Raw genomic sequence first — 25,113 nt, 5'->3', positions numbered from 1 at the left:
GCAGACCTATGAAGGCGGGAACTGCATGACCACATTCATATGGACTGCCTTCCCCTGCACTCCTACCCTCCACCCTTTTCACCTGAAGATGACAATTTAAGGGATTTGGCTCACAGCACTTAGATGTGGTAATACATTTGATATTTGTTCTTAAACCACTTCATTTAATAATAAACATTAATTTTATATAATTAAGACACTATTTTTAATAATCTGTGATTTTTCTATCCCCTGCAACGCAGAAACTATTAGTCCTAGACAAAAAACGAACAGGACCTTTTTTTTGTAGGAAACTTCATGTAGTTTAATTCTGTACTGGGAAACATTTTTGCTAGAAACTTTGGTCTTTGAGTTATTTGGGACGAATATATAAAAGTGCCTTTAAATGCAACCTCTCCCACCCCAACACCCACACCCCAAAGGAGGGGATTTTTAGTATTTTGTTCATAACACCCTCCCCCCTACCACTGTACAAAAACTTGCAATTACATGAATTTTTTGCTGATTTTCCTTCCTTGGCTGCACTGTAGTATATCACATGTTTGTGCTTTTCCAACAATACAGCAAAATAATTTATCCAACTTTTATCTTGAAAACATAATAATTCTGTTGTCGTTCCAATGGAATTTGTAACCCAGTGCACTGTTAAACAAACTAATCATGACAAAACAGATTAAAACTTGTGAATATAGTTCTTGTTGGTATAAAAATAAGTATGTAATTTCTTCCTGATACTACAGTTTTCATACACTGAAAAAATAATGCTATAGTGGTACCCTATATTGTTTGAAAAATCTCTGCCAGTGACAAGTGTGTATTTGTTGCTTAGTTTTGTATTATTTCCTATTCTGTAATTAAACTATAAACTAAACTACTTTAAAGTAAATGATGTCAATACAAGAAGTTACAAATGGCTTCTGTTTTTCAGTATCAAAAAAGAAAGAAAATTCAGCTTGTTCACGCCTTTATTTAAGTTTTAGCAATAGCTGTATGACGGCTGTTTAAAAAATTCCGGTACATTGTCCACAAAAATTTTCTACGCTTACCTTTTACTTATTGTGCATGGTTCCCTTTGCAATACTTTCCTCCACAATTGATACACTGCTCCCAACACTGTTTCCACTTAAGGAAGCAGTCTTGGTACGTCTCCTCCTGGATCGCGGGAAGTGCCATCTGCGAATTTTGTTTTATTTCGTCTAACGTTGCAAATCTTTGTCCTTTCAACGGGGTTTACAACTTTTTTTATTTACAAAGTCCACAGGGACCAATCAGAAGAGTATGGAGGATGAGGCTGCACAGTGATTTCATGGCTTGTGCAATAGTCTCACACCAACTAGGATGAATGTGCAGGTGCATTATTGTGATGCAAGAGCCATGAATTGTATCGCCACATTTCAGGTCATTTCCTTCTCACATTTTCTCATAGGCATCACAAACATGTCCCGTTAGTACCACCAATTAATAGTTTGTCCCTGTGGCACAAATTCATGAAGAACTAATCCTTCAAAGTCAAAGAAAACTATCAGCATGGTTTTGACATTTGACCTGACCCAATGAGCTTCTTTTTGGTCTTGTAGAACCTTTCCCAGGCCATTGTGACGATTGAACCTTGGTCTCAACATCCTAACCATAGACCCACCTCTTATCACCAGTTAGGATTCTCTTAAGGAACATCTCATATTCATTTGTATGATCCAAAAGCTCTTCACAGATTGCAAGGTGAAGGCCTTTCTGGTCTTGACTCATGAGCCATGGGGCAAAACTGGCAGCAACAAGATACATTTCAAGACATTGTGTCAGGATTTCATGACATGATCCAACTGAAATGTCACATTATTGTGCAATCTTCCAGTCAGTCAGTCTTTGATTGGCACGCACAATTTCACTGGCATTCCTGATGCAAGTGTCGAAGGGCGTCCTGAACTACAGTCATCCGTCCAGCCATTTCTAAACCTTTTGAACCATTCGTAATGCCAAGTACACCTTAAGCACTCGTCACCGCAGGCTTCCTGCATCATTTGGTGTGTCTCTGTAAAGGTTTTCTTGAGTTTCATGGCAAATTTAATGCAGATGCATTAGATTAGATCTCTGCCATCTCGAAATTCGCAAACTGTACGACACAACATTCTACTCAATACCACACTGGACAATAACTAACAGACATACAACAATGAGGTTTCCGGTAGTTACACATTAAACACAGGCGTGTGTAGGGGTGCCAACTGCATTTCGCTCCAAAACACCATTGGCTCTACATTACAAATACTCCAGAATTTTTTGATCAGACCTCATATTCAAATTTATTAAATTAGCTTTTCTGCCTAGGAGTTAACACAATTTTAACAGTAACAAAATTAGACTGTCGATGACAGACTCCTAAATAAAATAAATACAACTATTAATGTGATGCAAACTTAAACTGTGAATGTAACTGACTTTATATACTGTAACTGAAAGAGTAGTGCAAGACGCAGTAATAACCTCACATTGGAACATGGTATGCACATTCTAAGGACATTAGGCAGAGGTTGTGGCAGAGGGCATTGAGGCACACTACAGCAGGTAGTGACACCCAATAGTGTGTGTTAGGGTTTTGATGCACCTTGTATGCAAAAATAATTTGAGAAGTTGGATGATTAGGAAATTGCTTGGTGAGTGCGTAAGTGAACAAAAGTTGGTACTATTGGAAATGAAGAAGGAAGATCCCTACTTTGACAAGGAGACCATCTATGGGCCTAGTCCAGAAAGTGCTAGTGGGCAGCCTTACTCTATGACGACTGATTGAGTCCAACAATTTCAAAGCTGAAGATTTCACTGAGCAATAAGCTTGGCTAACTACGTACAATCAGGATGAGACCAGTGCCTTGTAAATATGAAGAAGAGTTGCATGAAACAGAGAGTGGTAAGCCTTCACATACAGTTAGTCCTTAGATGATGAACAGGCAGCATCCACAGCAGCTTTTCATCAGAGAGGTGTTGCAAAAATCAAGACAGTTCAACAGTATCTAACCACTGGGTACCCAAGTAAGTCCTGGGTCAGGATGGACTGTGGTATGACAAAAGTAATGCATGAATTATGTTTTTGTGAGGAAGAACTGAAAGCCATGGTAATGGTTCCAAGGGAAAGCCCTTAGGTGGTCCCTTGGAGCTGGTGTTAAGCCAAGGCTACAGAGTGAAAGCTATATTAAATACAAAAGTCATTGACACATAGAGCGGGTGTGACCAGCGGTCCTATGGTTGTCACTAGCCCATTAATGACAATGAGGAAGAGTGTGACACATACCATGGCACTGTACATGATGCTTTTGTCTCGGGCCCATGGGGAGCTGAGTGATGTACCAACTCTAACCTGAAACAACTGGTGGGATAAAGGCTGATGAATAAAAATCAGTATGGAGCCTTGAAAGCTCATCATGAAGGGTAAGTAAAATTTGATAGTGCCAGGCAACATAGTATGCCTCATGTACATTAAAGACGACAGCAACTTGGTGCTTAGAAAGAGCATCTCAGAGCGATGTCTCCAACCTAATCAAACGGCCAACTGTACATCGTCCCTTCCTGAAACCAAAATGCCCCTGTTATTTGAAAAACAGCCTAACCATCCTTTCAAGCACTTTGCAGAATACAATGGTGAGGTTAAGCGGTTGGAAGCTGTCAATGAACATAGGGTTTTTTACTGGTTTATGGACTGGGACGAGTACTATTTCACTATTGTGAATGGAAAGCACTTTTTATGCTAATACAGTAGAAGATCACGAGTAGATGACTTTGAATAATACACAGTTGTTGGATCATCTGATTATAAATTGTACCAGAGCCTGATGCCCTATAGTATGACAGGTCAAGAGCCTGAAGCAGGTCCAATTTCAGTGAGAAGTTCATTATATAATTTTGCATAACGGGGGTGAAGGATAGAGAGATTTCTTCAACTGTGTTTGAAAGGTAGACAGGTAACCAAAGGGACACTGACATTGTCACAAAGTGTGTTGCTGAGTGTTCAGCAAGAATCGATGCATTGGTTCAAATACTACCATGAAGAAAGAGATCCAGAACAGTTGTTGATCTTTGGTGGCCCAAAATACTATGGAGTTTGGCCCTTACTTGGGATGAAGAGGCATATGTTTCCTTGGAGGAAACATAGGACTCCCAGAATTGCTTCTTACCATGTATAATTAGACAGCAAGCCTTACAAGAAGCCAAGAAGTGAGGAGGAGGTTGTGCATAGAGGCCATTTGACAATCCTTAATACCTGTGGTAATGTTTTTAGTCCACCATGGCACCAGCCAGTGGTCGAGCAGACCTGTAGAAAGAGGAACAGCTGTTCCAGCACCACAGATGATCACATCATAGATATATCCCACTACCTTACTGGTGCAATCTGACACAGAGAGAGTGCAGGTGACAGCAGGGATATACAACTGCCAATTGTTTCTCAAAGATCCCAACATGGCAAATGGTCCAGTGTGCACTGACAAGGAAGTGATATAATCACCAGAAAGTGATCACAGTCACAAGGATCACCACTGTAGCAAAGCAATGAGATTTGGGGGATAAGATCGTAAAGCTACAAAGTGGGTAGTATGTACACTTGAAAGACAAATGCCTGAAATGCTGTCATTTAAGATACAGATTGGGGGTAAGAAATACTGCTTCACATTGCAGCAGTCACACATGATTTTGACATTTCCTGGAAGCAAATTCCACTCAAAAGTGAAGGTCAATGTGTCGGTGTTTACCCTGTTATCTGTCGGACCTTGAAGTGGGTCCCTCACTTCTCCAAGTGTTTCATAGTTGTTTTGCCGATCTGCAGCATTAGATCTTGGAGGAAAGTTAATCCCTGTATTGTGTTGAGGTTCTTTTGGGGCATTATGGGAACAGGTGTGTCACCAAGTTGTTAACAACTGTATGACACTGACCCCCCCCCCCCCCCCCCCCCCCCGGACAGGCTGCCTTGATGGGTATTAGGTGATGTTTTCTGTTTTCTGCACAGCCCACATGGTAATCAAAATATGTGGTATAAAATAAGAGAACACAGCGGGAGAAGTCACAATCAATGTCCTATGAGCAAGCTAGGTTGTCATCAGAATACGTATCCTAAACAGTAAGTATGAGAAAATAAATAGTGAGAGAGTAAAGGACGATGCACTGCAATGGCTTGCGGTCCATAATCATCACACACATACTCTTCAACAGTTGCGAGCCCCACAATTATTGGAAAGCCCATGACTGTATGAATATGTTTATTTTTCATGATGGCTCCACATTTTCCACTACCAGTCAATTTTAACCGCTGTTTTGTTGTGCTAAGCATAACGCATTTTAAGACTTACTTTGTTTCCAAGCTTTTAATACTTATATTTTCATATTAAGCTGGTAACGTATGTGTTTCTCATGATCAAAATACTCTATTATCATTATGCTTAGCCTTTGTTTCAAACATATCAGATTTTTGGACTTCAAGAATTCACTCACTCACACCATCAGCAAGCAACGTAAGTAAAATGTCTACTCAGAACAAATGTATACACTGTAGATGAAACAATAAAAAAAAAAAAGATAAAAATGAATCCCTCGAAAAAAAGTGCAATTTCACACACTCTCCATCCAGCCACAAAAAGAATTTTGCTTTGTTAGATGCATTTAGTATGCAGTGAAGAATAACCTTAAATTCAACAATATAAGTACGCAATAATTACAATTTTCACCACATACTTCTAGAAAGGTTACTTAATATTGAAGCATCACAAAAAAGTATGCCCAATGTTGAGAAAACAGCATATCATTATCAAGATGGGGTGTCAGACTGTAAGATACGGGGGAAAAAAGTTAAAATCACATATTATGGATCTTAAAAAATCTCATACTGCAAAACATAACTTTTCCTTTTTCTTATTGTATGCTTATACATGTTTCACCCACTGTGTGTTGTCTTCGGTGGGTCTCAATTGTATATCTGAAAAGTTTGGATTTTACATGGTCACCTGCTGTTATGCACTTTATGAATTGACAACATATGTTTTTTCTCATACTGTGCAACCTTTGCTTTCTTCGTGGAATTTATTTTTTGCCTCTTCATTGTTACCTCATATCACAAATTAAATACATTAATGATGGCACATTAACAAAAAAAACCACTTTTGGAAACTGATATAACTTTGCTTCACTGACATACAATTATTTTCATAGAGGTACAGCACATAACATAAAAATCCTTAGTACTTAGCTTTCTCCCACCACACAGCTACCACAACACCTAGCGAATGCATGAATTCCAGTTTGCAGGCTATTGTGGTATTGGGAATGTACAGAAATGCATCACAGATGGCTGTAGCTGAAAACAGCTATTATAAAGGAATGCCTTCCACTTCTCGGGCTCTTATTATATTATATTTATCTGAAACTTCCCCTCTCTGTTAGTTTATCCTAACCTGATTTTATTTGACTATATTTACAGCATTAGAGTCATAAAATAATTTGAAACTTCCAACATCCTGGATACATAAACATGACATTTATTTGTTCAGCTACTGATAATACTTTGTGTAAGACCTACAATATTATAAACAAGAAACAGACCAATCATATCAATGTTAAAGTAGAGAGAGGACATGATATGAATGGAGTAAGAAAGCATGAACATTACACATATAAGAAAAATCAAACAATGGAAAACCCAGGATGGAATAACGACAATGTTATGAAAAGGATATGAGGGAATATGGTATAGTTGTAGGTAAACAACTAGAATTCTCTCATATACAGATTTATTCACACTTAGCGTCTACACAGATAAAAGTCCGGAGGCTAACTGCCGTTAGCGTCCAACATGCTCTCCAAAGCCCCTCTCCTCAAAGATAGCACACTTACGCACAGAACAAATATCGATTTTTATGGCGCTCTACGCCACATAGCCCAGCCCCCCACCCCCCACCCCCCCGCGCGCAGTATGGAGTACGTCCCTGTGAATGGGGGGGGGGGGGGGGGGGTGAGAAGTTAGGAAGGTAACGCACAGTTCTTCTGCGTCAGGCGGAAGCGGTCGACTGGTAGGAGACCGGGGGGTGAAGCCCGGTACGTCAACGGTCAAGTCAGCAAGCGCAGCAAGCGACACCGGCGGCTGAAGACGACGTCCCGTCCTGGAGTGAAGGTGTAGCACTTCGTCAGCCGGCAGGCGGAGAATCACCTTGTCAGAAGGCCTAGCAAAGGCACGCAAATTGCCACACGCAGCACTTCTGCTCAATTTAAAGCGGCGCACCACACGAGATTCTGCACTTCCTCCCTCAATATTGTCACACGCGAGCACCACACACACTGTATCGCCGTCTACGACAACAGATAATTTATGTATGTCATCAGGGTGCACATGTGTTGTGAATTCTTGGATGGCACCTGTACGAGCAATGGTAGGGAGGCAGGGAGGTGTGGGAAAGCCATGGCAGGGGGAAGCATCTGCTAAGAGGGGGGTGGCAGGTGCACTAGACTGTGCAGGAAACAACCTCGGGCGATCAGCTGACAGACGAGGGAGCGTGACCGAAGGCAACGAGGAGCCAGCGTGGGTTGAACGGCGTGACAAAGAGCTGTCACACGAAGATGGTAACACAATGGTAGAATCCGAGTGGTTGGCAGTTCGACTGCGAGGGCTGTGAGGAGTGAAGCCCCGAAAAGATTGGCCACTCGAATTAGATGAACGTGGAGAAGGAGCAGTGCTCGGCAGAGAAACATGCTGTGGAAAATCAATACCCAAATGCATGGTGTGGGAAGATGGATGGCCGCTCGAAGCAGGAGTGGGAGAAATAGGGGCAGAATCAGGGAGGTTCACCTGACGCTCAATGAAAGCTGGTTTCACTCGGTTGAGTGAGACCGTGGTTACAGAGTCTTTTATGAGGAGATCCATGTTATTCTCAGAGCGTTTGACGACCTTGTAAGGACCTGTGTAGGGTGACTGAAGCGGGGGGCTTTGACTGACTCGTCTCTGAGAAACACGTACTCACAAGAGTCTAGCGTGCGTGCTACGTACACGCGCGGAGGTGTATGAGCAGCCGGAGGTGGCGGCTGAATTTTGCTGCAGTGCAAGCGCACCCGCTCGAGAAGTGAAGGGAGTTCAGAGGGCTGTGGAAGTGGGGTCGGAGTGACTAACTCTCCAGGCAAAACCAGAGGTTGGCCATATACAAACTCGGCTACGAACCCCTTGACGTCTTCCTTGAAAGTCGCACGAAGGCCAAGAAGCACGAAGGGCAGTGCCTCTGTCCATAGTGAGTCATGGCAACGCAGGGCGGACTTCAGGGTGCGGTGCCATCGCTCGACAAGCCCATTGCTTTGGGGGTGGTATGCAGAAGTATGAATTTTGACAATACCTCACATTTTACATAAGTCAGAGAAAACTGAAGATTCAAATTGTCGCCCCTGGTCAGTGGTGAGGTAAACAGGTGAGCCAAATCTAGAGATCCACGAATCTAAGAATGCTCGACTTACTGTCTCAGAGGTAATGTTCGGAATAGGCACATCCTCAGCCCACCGAGTCATCCTGTCAATAGCTGTAAACAAGTAACGGAAACCCTCGGAGGGGGGCAAAGGGCCTACGAGGTCGACATGAACATGGTGAAACCGGCCTGGAGGTTGGGCAAAACAGCCAAGGGGTGGAGAAGTGTGCCTGGAAACTTTGTTCTGTTGACACACCATGCATGCCCTTGCCCAAGACTGACAGTCACGGCGCATGTTTCTCCAGACAAACCGTTCAGCTACCAGACGGGTGGAGGCTTTGACACCGGGGTGTGCTAATGTGTGTAGTTTGTCAAAGACCTGGTGTTGAAGGGGCTTAGGAATGAATGGCCGCAACGTACCAGTCGATTCATCACACCACACTAAGTCAGATATGCCAGGGAAAGTAGAACGTACCGGTTGGAGAGAGGAGCTGTGGTCTGAAATTAACTGCATGGTATCGGGGTCTGCCGATTGCAACCGAGGTAGGTCCGTTAAGTCAATTAAGGTTGTGACCGCACCAACATGCGAGAGAAAATCAGCGACCACATTGTCCGCTCCTCGGATGTAGCGAATGTCATTTGTAAATTGCAAGATGTAATCGATGTGACGAAAGCGTCGTGGGGGCGGATCAGCCGCAGGATTTTTTATGGCAGGAACCAACGGCTTGTGATCAGTGAGCACATAGAAATCTCGTCCCTCAACATCAGTTCTGAAGTGTCTTATGGCCTCGTAAACTGCAAGTAGTTCTCTGTGGAATGCTGAGTATTTCTTCTGCGCGTTGTTTAGCTTTTTTGAGAAAAACTGCAGGGGGGTCGTAACATCGTTGTATGTCTGACTCAGTACTGCACCGATAGCATTGTCACTAGCGTCAGTAGTGATAAACATTGTGGCGTCCGCCCGTGGGTAGTGACAGCGGAGACCAACAGCTGTTTGAGTTTATTAAATGCCTTGTCCATGTCTGGTGTCCATGGTACCTGGCGGGTGCCAGAAGCTTGTGGGCCAGCGAGAGCATCTGTGAGAGGAGCCTGCACCGCAGAAGCGGCTGGCAAATGTTTCCGGTAATAATTAACTGTTCCGATGAACCTGCGTAATTCCCTGTAGGTCTGAGGGCGTAGCATCTCGAGAACAGGCTTGATCTTGTTCTGTGGTGGTGTCAGACCGTCCGATGACACAACATAACTTAGGAATGTGACGGATGACTGGTGCAATTGTCTTTTTATTGTTCAGTTCAATACCAGCGGCTGCTAAAATATCTGTCACGACTTGAACACGCTCCTCACTCTGTTCTAAAGTAGAAGCAAAAACCAATATGTCGTCCATATATACGAAACAAAAGTCTAGATGGGATAAAGTTTGATTGATGAAACGCTGCCACGTTTGGGGTGCATTTTTCAACTCAAAAGGCAAAAATTTGTATTGGAACAGCCCGAAGGGAGTGGTTATGGCAGTCTTTTCAATGTCCTCCGGAGCCATAGGAATCTGATGAAATGCGTGCTTACAGCCCAAAAGAGAGAAGTACTTTGCACCTGCAAGCCCATGATTGAAGTCTGCGATTTGTGGGACCGGATATTTATCAATGATGGTGCGGGCATTTAAACGCCTATAGTCTCCGACTATACGCCAAGTACCATCTTTCTTTTGGTCAAACAGGATAGGACTAGCCCAGCAACCGGAAGAAGGTTCAATTATTCCCTTTTGTAACAGATCGTCCAATTGTTCTTTTGCAATTTTCATAAATTCCGGCTTGAGGCGGCGTGGACGTTGCGATATGGGCGGCCCGTCGGTTAGACGTAACCGATGAACTGTGCCGTTAGTGACTACTGCAATACATGGCGCGGCACGATAGTCAGATGTCCGTGAAGCGGAGTAGGCAGTGGCAGACGGGCCAAGCTGTGGCGCTGAGGGCACGGAAGTACATGTGTGCCACCCGCTCGTAGGCTGCGTAAATGCCGCACACGTGTTAACATGGGCTAGGTTGGTACACTGGTTCTTGGTAGCGGGCCGTGCCACTACGAGCGCTGTAGGCACGAGTGGGCGTGGCCGGACAGCAGATGGCCGTAGTTCATTGCCACAAGCTTGGCAAGTTAATTTTCCATTCGGAACGCAAGGAGCATGAGCACTCGGGCATACCCTATCATTACAAAAGGGGGTGCTGACACAGTTTACAGAGTTCACAACATTGTCGTTAACATGCGCGGGCACGGGAACACCAGATTGGCACGGACTGACCTTGTCTGTAGCCGACGAGTCGTCTGCTTGTAGTGCCGTGAGGCGTTGTTGTGTGGAGGCCAACTCGTGGTATATGTCGCGGAGATGCAGCAGCATTTCCATACGTTCCATCCGCAACTTAGAAGACTTGGCGCACTCCACTAGCCACTTGTTTGTCCAAGATTGCAGCTCCAAGGATAGGTTTACACACTTCTTAACACAGCACACATGTTTGGTGTTAGCCGAACTGTCACTCGGCGAAGCGAAAGGAATATGTTTGTTAAGGGAAGGGTAAAACACAGTATTTTGCACAAAATCTAGTGACAACTGATAGTGCTTGAGGAAATCAATTCCGAGAATAGGTTCTTCAATTGTTGACACTAGAAACGTCCACTCCAGCTTGCACTCGGGCGAAAGTTTCACTGTATACAAAGTGGAACCCGAACACTGTAGGGTAGACAAGTTCACTGCACGAAGTACTGTTTTGTGTGGTTGCACTTTATTGGTTGCTAGGCGAACCGGCAGCAAAGAGACGTCTGCGCCACTGTCTACCAGAAAACATACACCTGATCATAAATCGCGAACATAGACTCGACCACACTTACTGTTATTGTCCGAAACGGAGTGCAACGTGGAATGGTGCCCGTTGTTTACATCGCAGGAGGTGGCACCATAGCCTACCTGCGGTCGGAGTTTGGGTAAGAACACGGTGACTGGCATTTGCGAGCTTGCTCCCAGAATCTCGCGTGGAAGAAACAGTAAGTTTGGGCAGGCCTGTGCCCTTGTGGGTAGTTGCTAGGTGACTGAGTATGTGCCCCAGAGTCTTCCACAGAGGCCGATGCACTGTCGTTGCGAGGAGTTGAAGGTGCAGGCAGGGCGGCTAGTTTAAAAAACTTGTTATCAGCAGCACCAGACAAGGGCATGGCGTCAGAAAGCGTCTTAGTGCGGTCACGTCCAAAATGCAGTGCACGGAGCTCATGTTGCCTGGCGGAGTATGCTCTGTTGGCGGCACGTAAATTTCATTTACTGGCCTATCTTCATACGCAGAGATTGCAATCTGGACAGGCAAAGGCAGCTTTTCAGTCCAGATTTCTGCGAGCGTGTCATCAGGCACAACTTGCTCATCGACGAGAAGATGGATGCACCGCCACAGCTGGGACGGAGACCTGTCGCCGAGACGCTCTTCGTAGATGAGCTGTCGCACATTTTCTCTCCTGGTTTTAGAGACGCGCTCCAGTATCGTTTGTTTCGCCACAGCATACTTCCCTGCTAGGGGGGGTGCTTTGACCAGATCATAAATTAAATCGACGCGGTCGTGAAGATGGTTCATGAGGCAGGCGAAGCGTGCGTCATCGTCCAAAGCACAGACATTGAATGTTTGCTCAACCAGGTTAAACCAGAACTCCGGGTGAGCGGGTTTGAAGTCTGGTAATTTCGGCAGATTCGGCACTGCAGTCACTGCGGAGGTGCGCCTATTACTTCGGACGGAAGTAGAGCATGCAGAAGATTGCGAGTCCGGATTATTGGCGTCCCGTAATGCGGGAATCGCAAAACTCACTTGACGCCGGGGGGGGGGCGGGGGGGGGGGGGCTGAGAAGCGACGGACGCTCGAACGGTGTGAGGATCGTAGTCAAAATGTGCATTCTCATTGACGTGGTAGCTCGGAGAGAAGCCACAAGTGCTTAAGTACGCCGGTGAATGTCCGTTATGCACACAGTATTCACTCGACCGTGAGTGGTGGGGCTGGTTGTAGATGTCGGAGTAATTACTATCCAGCACAGAATTGTTGACCTGATTAGAAGTAACACAAGGATCCCACACACGTCCACTAGGATGCACACTCGGTGTGATATTTGCTGTTTGGCGAGCATTGAACACCTGTTGACTAGCCGGCGCGGAAGGATACACACGTGGCGGGAACTGATTCGAGTTTGAATTTACTACTGGATTTTCCAAAGTAGCAAAACCTCGCTCGACGCCACGAACTGTATTGAATTGTGTGTTCGACACAGGAGTAGAAATGTTCCGACCAACACTCTGTGGAGAACACGTGGGAAAGTCCAGGCTAACAAAGCCAGAGTCCGCGACCGTTGGTGGTTGGAAGAAACTGGCGGCACTCGATGAATTCCATTGCACGTTCTGGCTGAAGGATTCCGAAGATTCTTGCGGCATGTCCACTACGATGGCAGGAGTGCTGGAGAAATGTTGCTGGAATCCGGGCGGCGGTGAATGCTGAAAGGCCATTGTCTGGAGCTGAACAAAGGCCCTTGCGATCGCGGAGAAACCCGACGCGGTAGGCGCGTAAATAACCTTCAGGCGGTAACTCGGACGCGTATTACACAAAAACGGGGTCACCAGTGAGGGAATATGGTATAGTTGTAGGTAAACAACTAAAATTCTCTCATATACAGATTTATTCACACTTAGCGTCTACACAGATACAAGTCCGGAGGCTAACTGCCGTTAGCGTCCAACATGCTCTCCAAAGCCCCTCTCCTCAAAGATAGCACACTTACGCACAGAACAAATATCGATTTTTATGGCGCTCTATGCCACAGATACATTGCTATTCACCGTATAGAGGAGACACTGAGCTGCAGGCAGGCACAACAAAAAGGCCTTCTCCTAATGCAGAAAAAACACACACACATACACACACACACACACACACACACACACACACACACACACACACAAACCACTGTTACTGGACACTGGGGCTGGACTGCATATACCAACTCTGCCTCGTGGAAAAGCAATTAGTGGGTTGTGGGGGTAAGGAGGATGCTGGGGCACAGTGAGGAAGGGATAGCAGAAATGGGGTGGGGGAAGTTTTAGTGCTGCAATATATCCTATTTTCCTGTAACCCTCTCTGGCTCCAACCTTCATCAGATCCTGTCCTTCATCCACCTATCCCCTTCCCTGCCCCCCCTCCAGCCCCACACAGTTTTCTATTCCAACAATGCACCCACCAGTCTTTTTTTTTCCCCTCCTCTCCTCTCTCTGTCTGCTCTTCTGCCCCCCCCCCCCCTCCCCCGTCCACACCCACCTGAAAACTCCCAACTGCACCGAGCAGCTGTATCATGTCTCTACCATGTCCCTACATGTTCCCATAAGCAGCAGTACACCTTCTCCCATGCTTACTCTGCTATCCTTCCCCCCTCTCTGTCGGACTCTCCTCCTTACCCCTACCACCCACAGATTGTTTTCCATCAGGTAAAACTGTATATGGCCAAAGACAATGTGTGTGTGTGTGTGTGTGTGTGTGTGTGTGTGTGTGTGTGTGTGCGCGCGCGCATGCGTGCGCGCTTGTGCATGTGTGTTTTCTACTTTTAGAGGAAGACCTTTCGGCTGAATGCTCAAATGTACAGCGGTCTTCTTTTTGTGCCTGTTTGTAACTCAACTTCTGTTCTATATGGTGAGTAGCAGACATTCTTTTCATAATATTGCACTTATATGGAATTTTTATATTATTAAGAGATGTATATATAAGGAATCTTTATATTATTAAGATACATAACTTAAAAAAAGATGCATTTTCAGATAATGACAACTATCATATTTGCACATAGACCTTTCGCAAATACTTACAGCACTTGAAAATCTTGTTTTAACAATTCCTGGTGCAACACAATTCACTCTGATATTATCTTTTGCCAAATCTACTGAAGCAGCCTTTGTCAGACCCAGAAGAGCAGTTTTGCTAACGGAGTATGCTCCCAGCAACTGAAATGAAATGCAATTCGTAACCCGACACAAGCCACATTTATCACTTTATAATTTCAAACAAAATTAAAACAGTTCAAAATTTTTCAGTCTTAAATGTTTCTCCATTCCTTCCCCAAAATTTAAATTTTCCTATATTTTACACAGTTCATATTCTGTATCTACTAAAGTCAACCTCAAACCTGAAGTCAATTTTATTGTTCAAGGGTATACACAGAGCTTAAAAAACAGGTTGAGTTTTTGCGTTATTATAATTATTTGGTATTAACTGTTTTGGCTTGTCTGCAAAAGACTGAACATAACTTTAACATGAGTATTATACAGCAAATACGAAGCATGATGAAGTGAGACTGTGAACTTGTAAATATACAGACCTTAACAATCACTATTCAGTTACTGAACTACTTTTACTTACACCTAAAGGTTGATATCCAGCAATGGATGATATATAAATTATTGATCCTCCACCTCTCTTTCTTAAGTAAGGTAATGCTTCTTTTGATAGTAGAAATGCAGCTTTCACATTAACCTCAAATATTTTGTCCCATACTTCCTCAGGGCACTGAAATAATGGTAGAGAATTTTTAAATAACAGTTACATAAAACCATAACAGTATAAAGTCATATACACATTACTATGCATGGAAGCTGTGAAGGAAAAAAAAAACATTACACACAAATAATAATTTGAATAATCATCATAATACTTATGCTATAGGATCAGCAAGTGAAAGAAAAAAAAACTGAAAATTCTTACATTAAGTCATACCCATTTTTTCCCTCAGACTGATAACTGGGCCATGGTCTGTGCTTTCTAAAAAAAACTGTTTTTTTCTAATTCCTTCAGAGAGAACAATTGATTAAGATGATTATTGTCTTGGTTTTTCTTCACTTTCTGTGGTGCTTCAGGAATAGCAATTTGTACCAGGCAGATTTCAATGAATTCTGCATCTTTATTTGGGCATTAATAGTTAATACTGTGACTTTCCTCGAACCACCTTATCTTATCCCAAATATTATTTTGTGGGCTAGCCTTGTTGATGGAGATGCAGAATTCTCTCCATTTCTCTCTCTTCTTCCCTTCAGCACTTTTTTCATCCTTGTTTGTGCCTTCATGAGGAGGACATAATCTGTGGTCATGTTTTATATATCCATAATGCTTCTTTACACTGCTGTACAACTTCTGCACATTCATTGTCACGCTACTTCTGTGACATTTTCATAGGCTGGTGGAATGTCTTATGTCAGTGAACATTATTTTCTGCAGCTTCATTTACACAATTCATCAAGTTACCATAGCCTTTTACAGTGTCACTATTTGTCTAAGTTGTTCACTTTCTGTGTAATTTCTCATTTAGTCTTTTACCCATCTGTCTTCTCTGTATTCCATCTTTGCCTTGGAATTATCATTTGTATCTAAGGTATTCCTAAAGTATTTAATGCAGGCATGTAATCCAAGCCTGGGGTACGACAATTTCTTTCTGTCTTGCTTCAATACAATTAGTTGGTTAGCCATCATTATGTCTATTACTGACAATGTTTTTGTCATTCTTTGTACATTTGGTGGACAACCACCATCATGTATAATCATTGTTTGTTTTTCCAATAATGTTTTGATAACTTTGGCTACCCTGTCTTCCTTTCTATAACTGCATATTGTAAAGATGACTATAAAAATGACAGCTTCCTCTACTACAATCATGAGGTGATACTTATTTAGTAGTGTCAACTCTTTTCGTTGTGTTTTGTTGGTATTTACACCATCTGTATGTTAATGACCACAAACAAGAGATGGACATTATGCCCAGATATAACTAATAATCAACGCAAATATCTTATATTATGTTGATGCATATGTTCATGGCACTTTCGCTTCACATGTCGGTATTCCAGTTACTATGGGTTTATTTACTGATTGTCATTTTTTGTTTGTAGTTCACTGTTGTTATGTGAGTTCATATACTGTCATTTGTGCATAGTGAATGGAGCTACGGTTGCTAAAAAATGGAGTGCCAAGTGAAGAAATTGGAGCATTTCTGACATATTCTTCTGTTTGATTTCAATAGAGGGGTGACAGCAGTGGAGGCAGCCAGAAACATTTTCCCTGCATATGGGGATAATGCCATTAGACAGAGCAAATCAAGAAAATGATATTCTCATTTTAAGGAGGATTGTTTTCCCTTAATAACTCTCCACATCCAGGAAGACCTTCAGGGTTTGATGAAGATTGTTTAAACGCATTAATCCACAACAATCTACAACATTGTACTCAAAAACTGGCAAATGTGATGAACTGTGATCATTCCACTATCATTGGCACGCAATGGGGAAGGCTCAAAAATCAAGTGTATGGATACCGCATGCTCTAAGTAAAAAATCACGGAAATCGGCATGTGCACCTCTGCTTGTTTTTCACCAACTGGCTTGTGAACAACACTGACCATTCCTATCCTGTATTTTACTGGTGATGAGAAATGGTGTCTTTAACCTAAAATAAGGAAAAGAAAGGAATGGTGAAGCCATAATAAAGCAGTTAACTCCCTGTACAAAGACCAGCACACATCCACAAAAGATAATGTTATGCATCTGTTGGAACAGTACCATAAATTACTTGTAACCATCACTGCTGACATTTGTCGTTAACAATGCAGATGTCTTGCACAAGCAATCCAAGAACAATGACCGGATTTGGGGTTGGGAAGTCATTCTGCATCCACCTTATTTGCCTCATCCCTGCCTCAGATTTTCACCTTTTCCGCCCTCTATTGAACAACCTTCAAAGAACTTTCTTCACAGACAAAAATGCACTCCAAACATGGCTCGACAAGTTCTTCATCTAAAAACAATGTGATTTCGGAAAGTTAACCCACTGTTGGCAGCCTGCTGCAAATTGTGAAGGAAAATATGTACTTTCTGTTACGGGTATCTGTGGTGTTTATTAAATTTAGGGAAAAACACTACAAACTTAAGCAACAAACTAATACAAAGAAAAAAGAGGTCCAAAAAATTCCCTACCTCAATAGTAATACTTAAGTTCGTGCACACATGTTTTAAGAAACATCTACACAGGGTAAATTTGTAACCCACTGCAGTGTGCCAATAAAGTGAAAAAGAAAAAACTGTGAATCAATCATTCCTCCATCATCCAGGGCAAAAATTGTTAAAGAGTCAATGAAAAGTTATTAACACCTACTTATAAGAGCTCTATAGAAGAGCATGTAGAAGAACTGTGGCTCAACTTTAAACGAGTAGTTTACCAGGCACTTCAAAGACATGTACGAGAAGTTCATGCTACGGGGGACCCTCCATGTCATACAACCACCATAAAGAAATAGGGACCAGTATATCCGCAGCTCGTGGTCTCGCGGTAGCGTTCTCGCTTCCCGAGCACGGGGTCCCGGGTTCGATTCCCGGCGGGGTCAGGGATTTTCACCTGCCTCCAGATGACTGGGTGTTGTGTCTTCAACATCATCATTCATCCCCATTACGGTCGGAGGAAGGCAATGGCAAACCACCTCCACTAGGACCTTGCCTAGTACGGCGGTGCAGGTCTCCTGCATCGTCCCCTACGCTCTGTTACGGAGTATGGGACTTCGTCATCATCATCATCATACAATAGGTGTAGAACAAAGCATAGATCTATAGATAAGAGATGCTAAATGAGACTAGTTTGGTATCAAGTGGGCAATGGGTGAAGCCTTCAATGACTACCACAGCAGAATGCTATCAAAAGAACTCTCACAAAGCCTGGAGGAATTCTGTTAATATGCAAATAGTGTCAGTGGCACAAAAATTAGGGTCCAACAACTCATTGACAAGATGGGAAGTGAAATTGTAGGTAGCATATCAAAATCACAAATGCTGAACTCCATTTTTAAATGTCCCTTTGCAAAGGAAAAGCCAAGAATATTGCCCTTGTTTAACTCTCTCAGAACTGTGAAGCTGGGTGAACTAGACATCAGTGTCACAGGCATTGAGAAACAGCTGAAACTGCTAAAATTAAACAAAACTCCAGGGCATGATGGAATCCCTATCTGATTCTATACTGAATTTATGGCTGAGTTAGCCCCTCTTTTAACCACAAATAAGGAAGATTGGAGCAGGCTGTTACACAGGTTGGGTTCACCTGTCTCAGTTGCTGCTGCTTCCTAGCAGTCTAAACTCAAATCACACTACGATCACAATATTTTGGGCAGAGAATACACAGTTTCTAGTTTCTGCTGACGGTTTCCTGGATTTTATTGGTGTTTTTCTGTTGTTGAAACTATAGATATTCTTTTTTTATATAATTAAGTCTCATTATTCCCTATTTATACAATGAAGTATACAGGGTGTTACAAAAAGGTACAGCCAAACTTTCAGGAAACATTCCTCACACGCAAAGAAAGAAAATATGTTATGTGGACATGTGTCGGGAAACGCTTACTTTCCATGTTAGAGCTCATTTTATTACATCTCTTCAAATCACATTTATCATGGAATGGAAACACACAGCAACAGAACGTACCAGTGTGACTTCAAACACTTTGTTACAGGAAATGTTCAAAATGTCCTCCGTTAGCGAGGATACATGCATCCACCCTCCGTCGCATGGAATCCCTGATGTGCTGATGCAGCCCTGGAGAATGGCGTATTGTATCACAGCCGTCCACAATACGAGCACGAAGAGTCTCTACATTTTGTACCGGGGTTGCGTAGACGAGAGCTTTCAAATGCCTCCATAAATGAAAGTCAAGAGGATTGAGGTCAGGAGAGCGTGGAGGCCATGGAATTGGTCTGCCTCTACCAATCCATCGGTCACAGAATCTAATGTTGAGAAGCGTACGAACACTTCAACTGAAATGTGCAGGAGCTCCATCATGCATGAACCACATGTTGTGTCATACTTGTAAAGGCACATGTTCTAGCAGCACAGGTAGAGTATCCCATATGAAATCATGATAACGTGCTCCATTGAGTGTATGTGGAAGAACATGGGGCCCAATCAAGACATCACCAACAATGCCTGCCCAAACGTTCACATAAAATCTGTGTTGATGACGTGATTGCACAATTGCGTGCGGATTCTTGTCAGCCCACACATGTTGATTGTGAAAATTTACAATTTGATCACGTTGTAATGAAGCCTCATCCGTAAAGAGAACATTTACATTGAATTGAGGATTGACATATTGTTGGATGAACCATTCGCAGAAGTGTACCCGTGGAGGCCAATCAGCTGCTGATAGTGCCTGCACACGCTGTACATGGTACGGAAACAACTGGTTCTCCCGTAGCACTCTCCATACAGTGACGTGGTCAACGTTACCTTGTACAGCAGTAACTTCTCTGATACTGACATTAGGGTTATCGTCAACTGCACGAAGAATTGCCTTGTCCATTGCAGGTGTCCTCGTCGTTCTAGGTCTTCCCCAGTAGGGAGTCACAGGCTGGAATGTTCCGTGCTCCCTAAGACACCGATCAATTGCTTCAAATGTCTTCCTGTTGGGACACCTTCGTTCTGGAAATCTGTCTCGATACAAACGTACCATGCCACGGCTACTGCCCCGTGCTAATCCATACATCAAAAGTGTATCTGTCAACTCCACATTTGTAAACATTGCACTGACTGCAAAACCACGTTCGTGATGAACACTAACCTGATGATGCTACGTACTGATGTGGTTGATGCTAGTACTGTAGAGCAATGAGTCGCATGTCAACACAAGCACCGAAGTCAACATTACCTTCCTTCAATTGGGCCAACTGGCAGTGAATCGAGGAAGTACAGTACATACTGACGAAATTAAAATGAGCTCTAACTTGGAAATTAAGCGTTTCCGGACACATGTCCACATAACATCTTTTCTTTATTTGTGTGTGAGGAATGTTTCCTGAAAGTTTGGCCGTACCTTTTTGGAACACCCTGTATATACAAATTATATTCCATTATTGTACAAAGGTTGCACAACATTATTCTGTATTAACATTGAGGCCTGTTTTCTCAGCTCATTTTTTGTCTGAATTGTCTGTTCACGTTTAGTTGTTAAAAAAGTTTCTGGTTGGCTGCCACGTGTGACAATCCAGGCAGGCTTTTTTATTACTTTTTTCAGTTGTTTCAGGTTAAGATATTGAAAATCAATAAAAAAAGGACAGACTAAGGAGAATTTCTTCCATACATCATACTTGCAACAGTGACAAAGGTAAAAAGGGAGGGATTATCAACTTATAAAGCTGCAGCTAATCAAATCAATTATCAAAATTTAACAAGAACTGCAAGACAATTCCTCAAAATGAGATTGTCAATGAAAAGATAGGTCAGCCTTGAATCACCATTTGCTAATTTCCAAACAGAGAAAGTTTTTTTCCGATGCTAATGAGAAAGAACCAACATGTTTTTCAACCAGCCAATGTTTACTACAGATTAACTCCAAAATAAATAAAAACTCTGGATTATGATCTGTCCGCGGCAAATTCTATTAAACTTCCTAAATCTTGGTAGGATAATGGGTGGGCTGGAGATCCATAGTTCACTGACTTTTGGACATGGCTCCCCACTAAAGATTACTAGCTCAACAGGAGCTTCTGGCTTCAGCTGAACAAATTTCAAACATTTTTTTCAGTAATTTGACAACAGTTCTTAGGCAACATAGTTTCAATCTCACAAAATTTACGACATGGACAAAGTGAGTGTCACATCAGTGTAGAGGCCAGTTAGAGCAGTTGCTAATGGCAAAGCTAAGGATAAATGATTCCATTGTATAGAATGCAAAATGTGGGTTTATGAGTTATGTACCCCATGACCAGACATCTTTAATACAAGTGAAAATAATGGGGATGCACTTGAAAGTGACTAGACTTACCATGTAGGTTATTTTCTTAAGTATTTACTTAAATTACTATTTTGGTGTCTACACTGGTCTCAATTATGTATTAGTGCTTTATGACTATCATTGTTTGATTTTTCTATTCTTCATATAATTTTTCTTAAATAAATACTTTGGTTTTGCGCATCTAAATAACACATGGCAACCAAATGCAACATTTGTGGCAAGCAACTTTGAGTCTGGGCAGGCTGTCACAAAAATTTACTCCAAGAGAACTGTTTTTTTGTGAAATACTACATGTTGCTATAGCCTCGAGTAAGAAATTACAGCCAAGGATACACTAATGATACAAAATAAACTATAAACACTCCCCCTTCAAAAACTGAAAATCATGAATTGTGAGACCTTGCTCTGTGCTCCCGTTCCAATGATCCTTCAAACAAGAAGCTACGTCCAGTTGTTGGAAGAAAGCACAGGTCACACTTGTCTATAAAAAGGTTTGCATGAGTGATCCACCAAATTACCATTCAGTACACTTGACACCTATAACATAACCTGAGCTCTACTGGAATGAGTTACCTCAAACAGAATGACCATCCATGACAACCAGTATGGATTACTTGCAATGAATTACCACCTGAAAAAAGTTCCACAAACATTCTATCGGATTTCAATACAATTTCAAAGTGATGCAAAGAGTGGAACTTTGCTTTCAGTGTTCAAAAATGTAAAATTGTGCACTTCACAAAATGAAAAATAAAATATTATTCTATGACTACAACATAAATGAGTCACATTGGAATTGATCAATTCATAAGAATATTTGATTGTAGCAATTTTTAGGGATATGAAATGAACAATCACATAGACTCAGTCACAGATAAAACAGGTGGCAAAAGTTGATTCATTGGTAGAATACTATTGCAATGTAATCAGTTTACAAAGGAGATTGCTTACAAAATACTCTCACAACACATCCTATAGTACTGCTAAAGTGTGTGTAACACATACCACACAGGACTAACAGGGGACTGAACATATACAAAGAAAGACAGCACGAATGGTCATGGGTTTGTTTGACCCACCAAAGGGTCTCATGGAGATCCTGAAAAACCTGAACTGGCAGGTGCTTTAAGACAGATGCAAACCATCCCGTAAAAACCTGACCTGCATACAAAGCTTCAAGAATCAACTTTAAGTGATTAATCCAGGAATATACTACAAACCCCTATGTATTGCTCTCATAGGGATATGAAAGAAAAGTTTAGATTATTGGTGTGTGTGTGTGTGTGTGTGTGTGTGTGTGTGTGTGTGTTTGTTGCACACAGTAAGGAGGAAATCTATAAAATGACACTCGTGCACTCACTCCCACCTCACTCAAATTGACCACACAATTACTCTATTTCAAATGTGCTAAGACAACAGAGAAAAAGTAAAAGGTGCTATACATGAGATTAAAACACAAATACGACGACAAAGGAGTCGAAAGAAAGGCACAGGGAAATATCACTCGTTGACCACTTACAAAAAAACAAGAGTGAGCCAGTCACCATGTTAACACATTAAAACCATCTCCCTAAAATCTTGGGAAAAATGTTGGACAATTCACAAAACTTTAAAATGCTAACCACATTTGTTTCAACGTTATCTAAAATAGAGGGCAGATCTGTCGGCATATCTTCCATGGAATATAAAACAATCCAATCTAGGACTAATTAAAGTTTGTATAAGAGGTGCTTCAGCACTCATTCTCCTAGAATGACTTTTTCACTCTGTAGCAGAGTGTGTGCTGACCTTTAACTTCCTGCCATATTAAAACTGTAGAGCACTTGTCCACCAAAGGTGATGTTCCCAGGTTCAAGTCCCAGTCCGTCACACAGATTTAATATCTCAGGAAGTTTCAGTCATCCTTTATGTGCTCCATATGAGAACAGAATGAGAAGCTGCTCTAACAACTCATACAATACCTGGCATCCCCTGGTAACAGTGTCATTAGTCTGGCCGAGCTTCTCACTACAATGACAACCAGTAAGGTAGGTCATTGACATGCTAAGATGAAGACTGGTACAATGGGCAGTACCCTCTGCCATACACTTCTTAATTGTTTGCAAAGTATGGGTGTAGTTGTACAGTCACAACAGGGATATTTGGAACAAAACTACTGTACAAATTTCTCAGGGAAACAGAAATATCTTACCATCCTCAAATTGCTTTTTCATGTAGAACAGAATAAGTTTCCTTTAATCACTGAAGTACAATTATTGTATGTATAATTTTGCATTGTGGTAGTGAGGTCTAGCTAAAACATAATGTCCTAAAAACCAGAGATTCTGTACTTAAACCTTCAAAGATGATTTAATAAATGTTGTTGCCATTGTCATCACAGAATGCAACTCACAAATGATGAAAGTAATATTATTATATGGTGGTAATAGTCATAAATTTTAACTGACATACTGGTAGTTTAGGTAGCATTACAAATGATCATATCCGAAAGAGCAGAGTTATTATACTAAGCATTAGCTGTATGTATTGGCGTTATTTTTAAATGCAATCATTTCAAAGATAGACAGTTTTTTCTTCATGTGCCTTCTTGTGATTAACAAATCAAGTGAGATATGCAAACTTGTACTGACCTATACAAACTGGGCTACAACCTCTGTGGATAGAGCTGCTAATGTCCTTGTGCTTTCTGCCAATATGCAAGACAGAAACGAAGAAAGGTAGTTCACAAATGTATGTATAAAAAAAAAATTGTATGTGGCTGTCTTGGTACACTCCCCATGTTAATAAACAAATATTTGTTGGTGTGAGTGGCCAATGTCATCTAATGGTATTACATGAATTTATGGCACTGACACTGTTGCTGCAGATGGTTTGATTATTGTCAAAGCATCAAGATTGTTCCTGAATTCAATCACTGCAATTTTTTTTGAGAATGCTTTCTTCTTGTGAACATTATTCATCTGAGTAACTGGCATTAGATCAGATCAAAGCCTGTTGCGAGTGCCTTGACTTTTACTTTTACCATCCAAACCCCCTTCTTAACATCTGCCCAGTATCATTTTGGATGAAGAACCAGATATGAAAATAGCTCACTCTTTCAGGTGTACCCATGATATCCCTCCCAATTTTATTACATTGGCTTTTAACTTTTGTGATTATAATTACTACTAGCTTTACATTTTAAGATAACTGTAATCAGAATGGAAAATGAGCATACAGAAACAATTGTGTGTCATAGCATTCCTTTTTTTAATGACAATCTCAGACAGCTCTCACAGATATAACAAGTATGAGTCATACATAATTAAATCTGAAATAAAAGTAATATGGTAGTCAAGTGGTAGGGTCTACTATACACAGTTCGATTTGGCATATTATATGTGAATCATTATAGCAACAGTGTTTTCAGTGTCAGCTCTAGAAGTACTCTCTTACTGCAAACACAAAAACTGAAAAAGAACATTGTTCATTTATTTACTTTTTAACATATATGTGTAGCAAACCATACTTGTATATTACACAATGTCTAAAATTCCTTTACCTCTAGGACTTGGCTCACAGTTGGATTTACAGCTGCATTTGAGACGATTATATCAATTCCACCAAAATTTGAATCTGCCACTTTCAGCAAGTTCTGCCTGTCACTTGCTTTCGAGACATGACAAGTAACACCTGTAACTGTATGTCCCTCAGCTTTGAGTTTTGCAACTGCATTATCAACATTGTTTTGCTTTCTACTGCTTACAACCACTTTGGCTCCCTCTCTTGCCAGACGCTTGGCGATGGCAAATCCAATGCTAAACACGATAAAGAAATTGTCAGATGCTGAATGAACGAAGAAATTGGGTACCTATGACATCGTGTAATTAAATGATGGATTTCGTAACAA

The 25,113-nt window shown here is 41.9% G+C and overlaps 1 protein-coding gene across 1 annotated transcript in view; it reads right to left on the bottom strand.

Moving 5' to 3' along the window:
• Window positions 1–25,113, bottom strand: part of LOC124605315 (dehydrogenase/reductase SDR family member 4) — a 38,934-nt gene that overhangs the window by 13,354 nt on the left and 467 nt on the right. The window contains exons 2-4 of the mRNA XM_047136901.1: window positions 24,766–25,021; window positions 14,828–14,974; window positions 14,278–14,412 (exon numbers count right to left, since the gene is read on the bottom strand). Coding sequence (XP_046992857.1) covers window positions 14,278–14,412; window positions 14,828–14,974; window positions 24,766–25,021 — 538 coding nt within the window. The remainder of the gene's footprint in view (window positions 1–14,277; window positions 14,413–14,827; window positions 14,975–24,765; window positions 25,022–25,113) is intronic.

The sequence above is a fragment of the Schistocerca americana genome, chromosome 3, assembly GCF_021461395.2.
Source record: "Schistocerca americana isolate TAMUIC-IGC-003095 chromosome 3, iqSchAmer2.1, whole genome shotgun sequence".
Lineage (NCBI taxonomy): Eukaryota > Metazoa > Arthropoda > Insecta > Orthoptera > Acrididae > Schistocerca > Schistocerca americana.
Note: the sequence above shows the minus strand (reverse complement) of the source record. Positions and strands in the feature narration are given on the sequence as shown.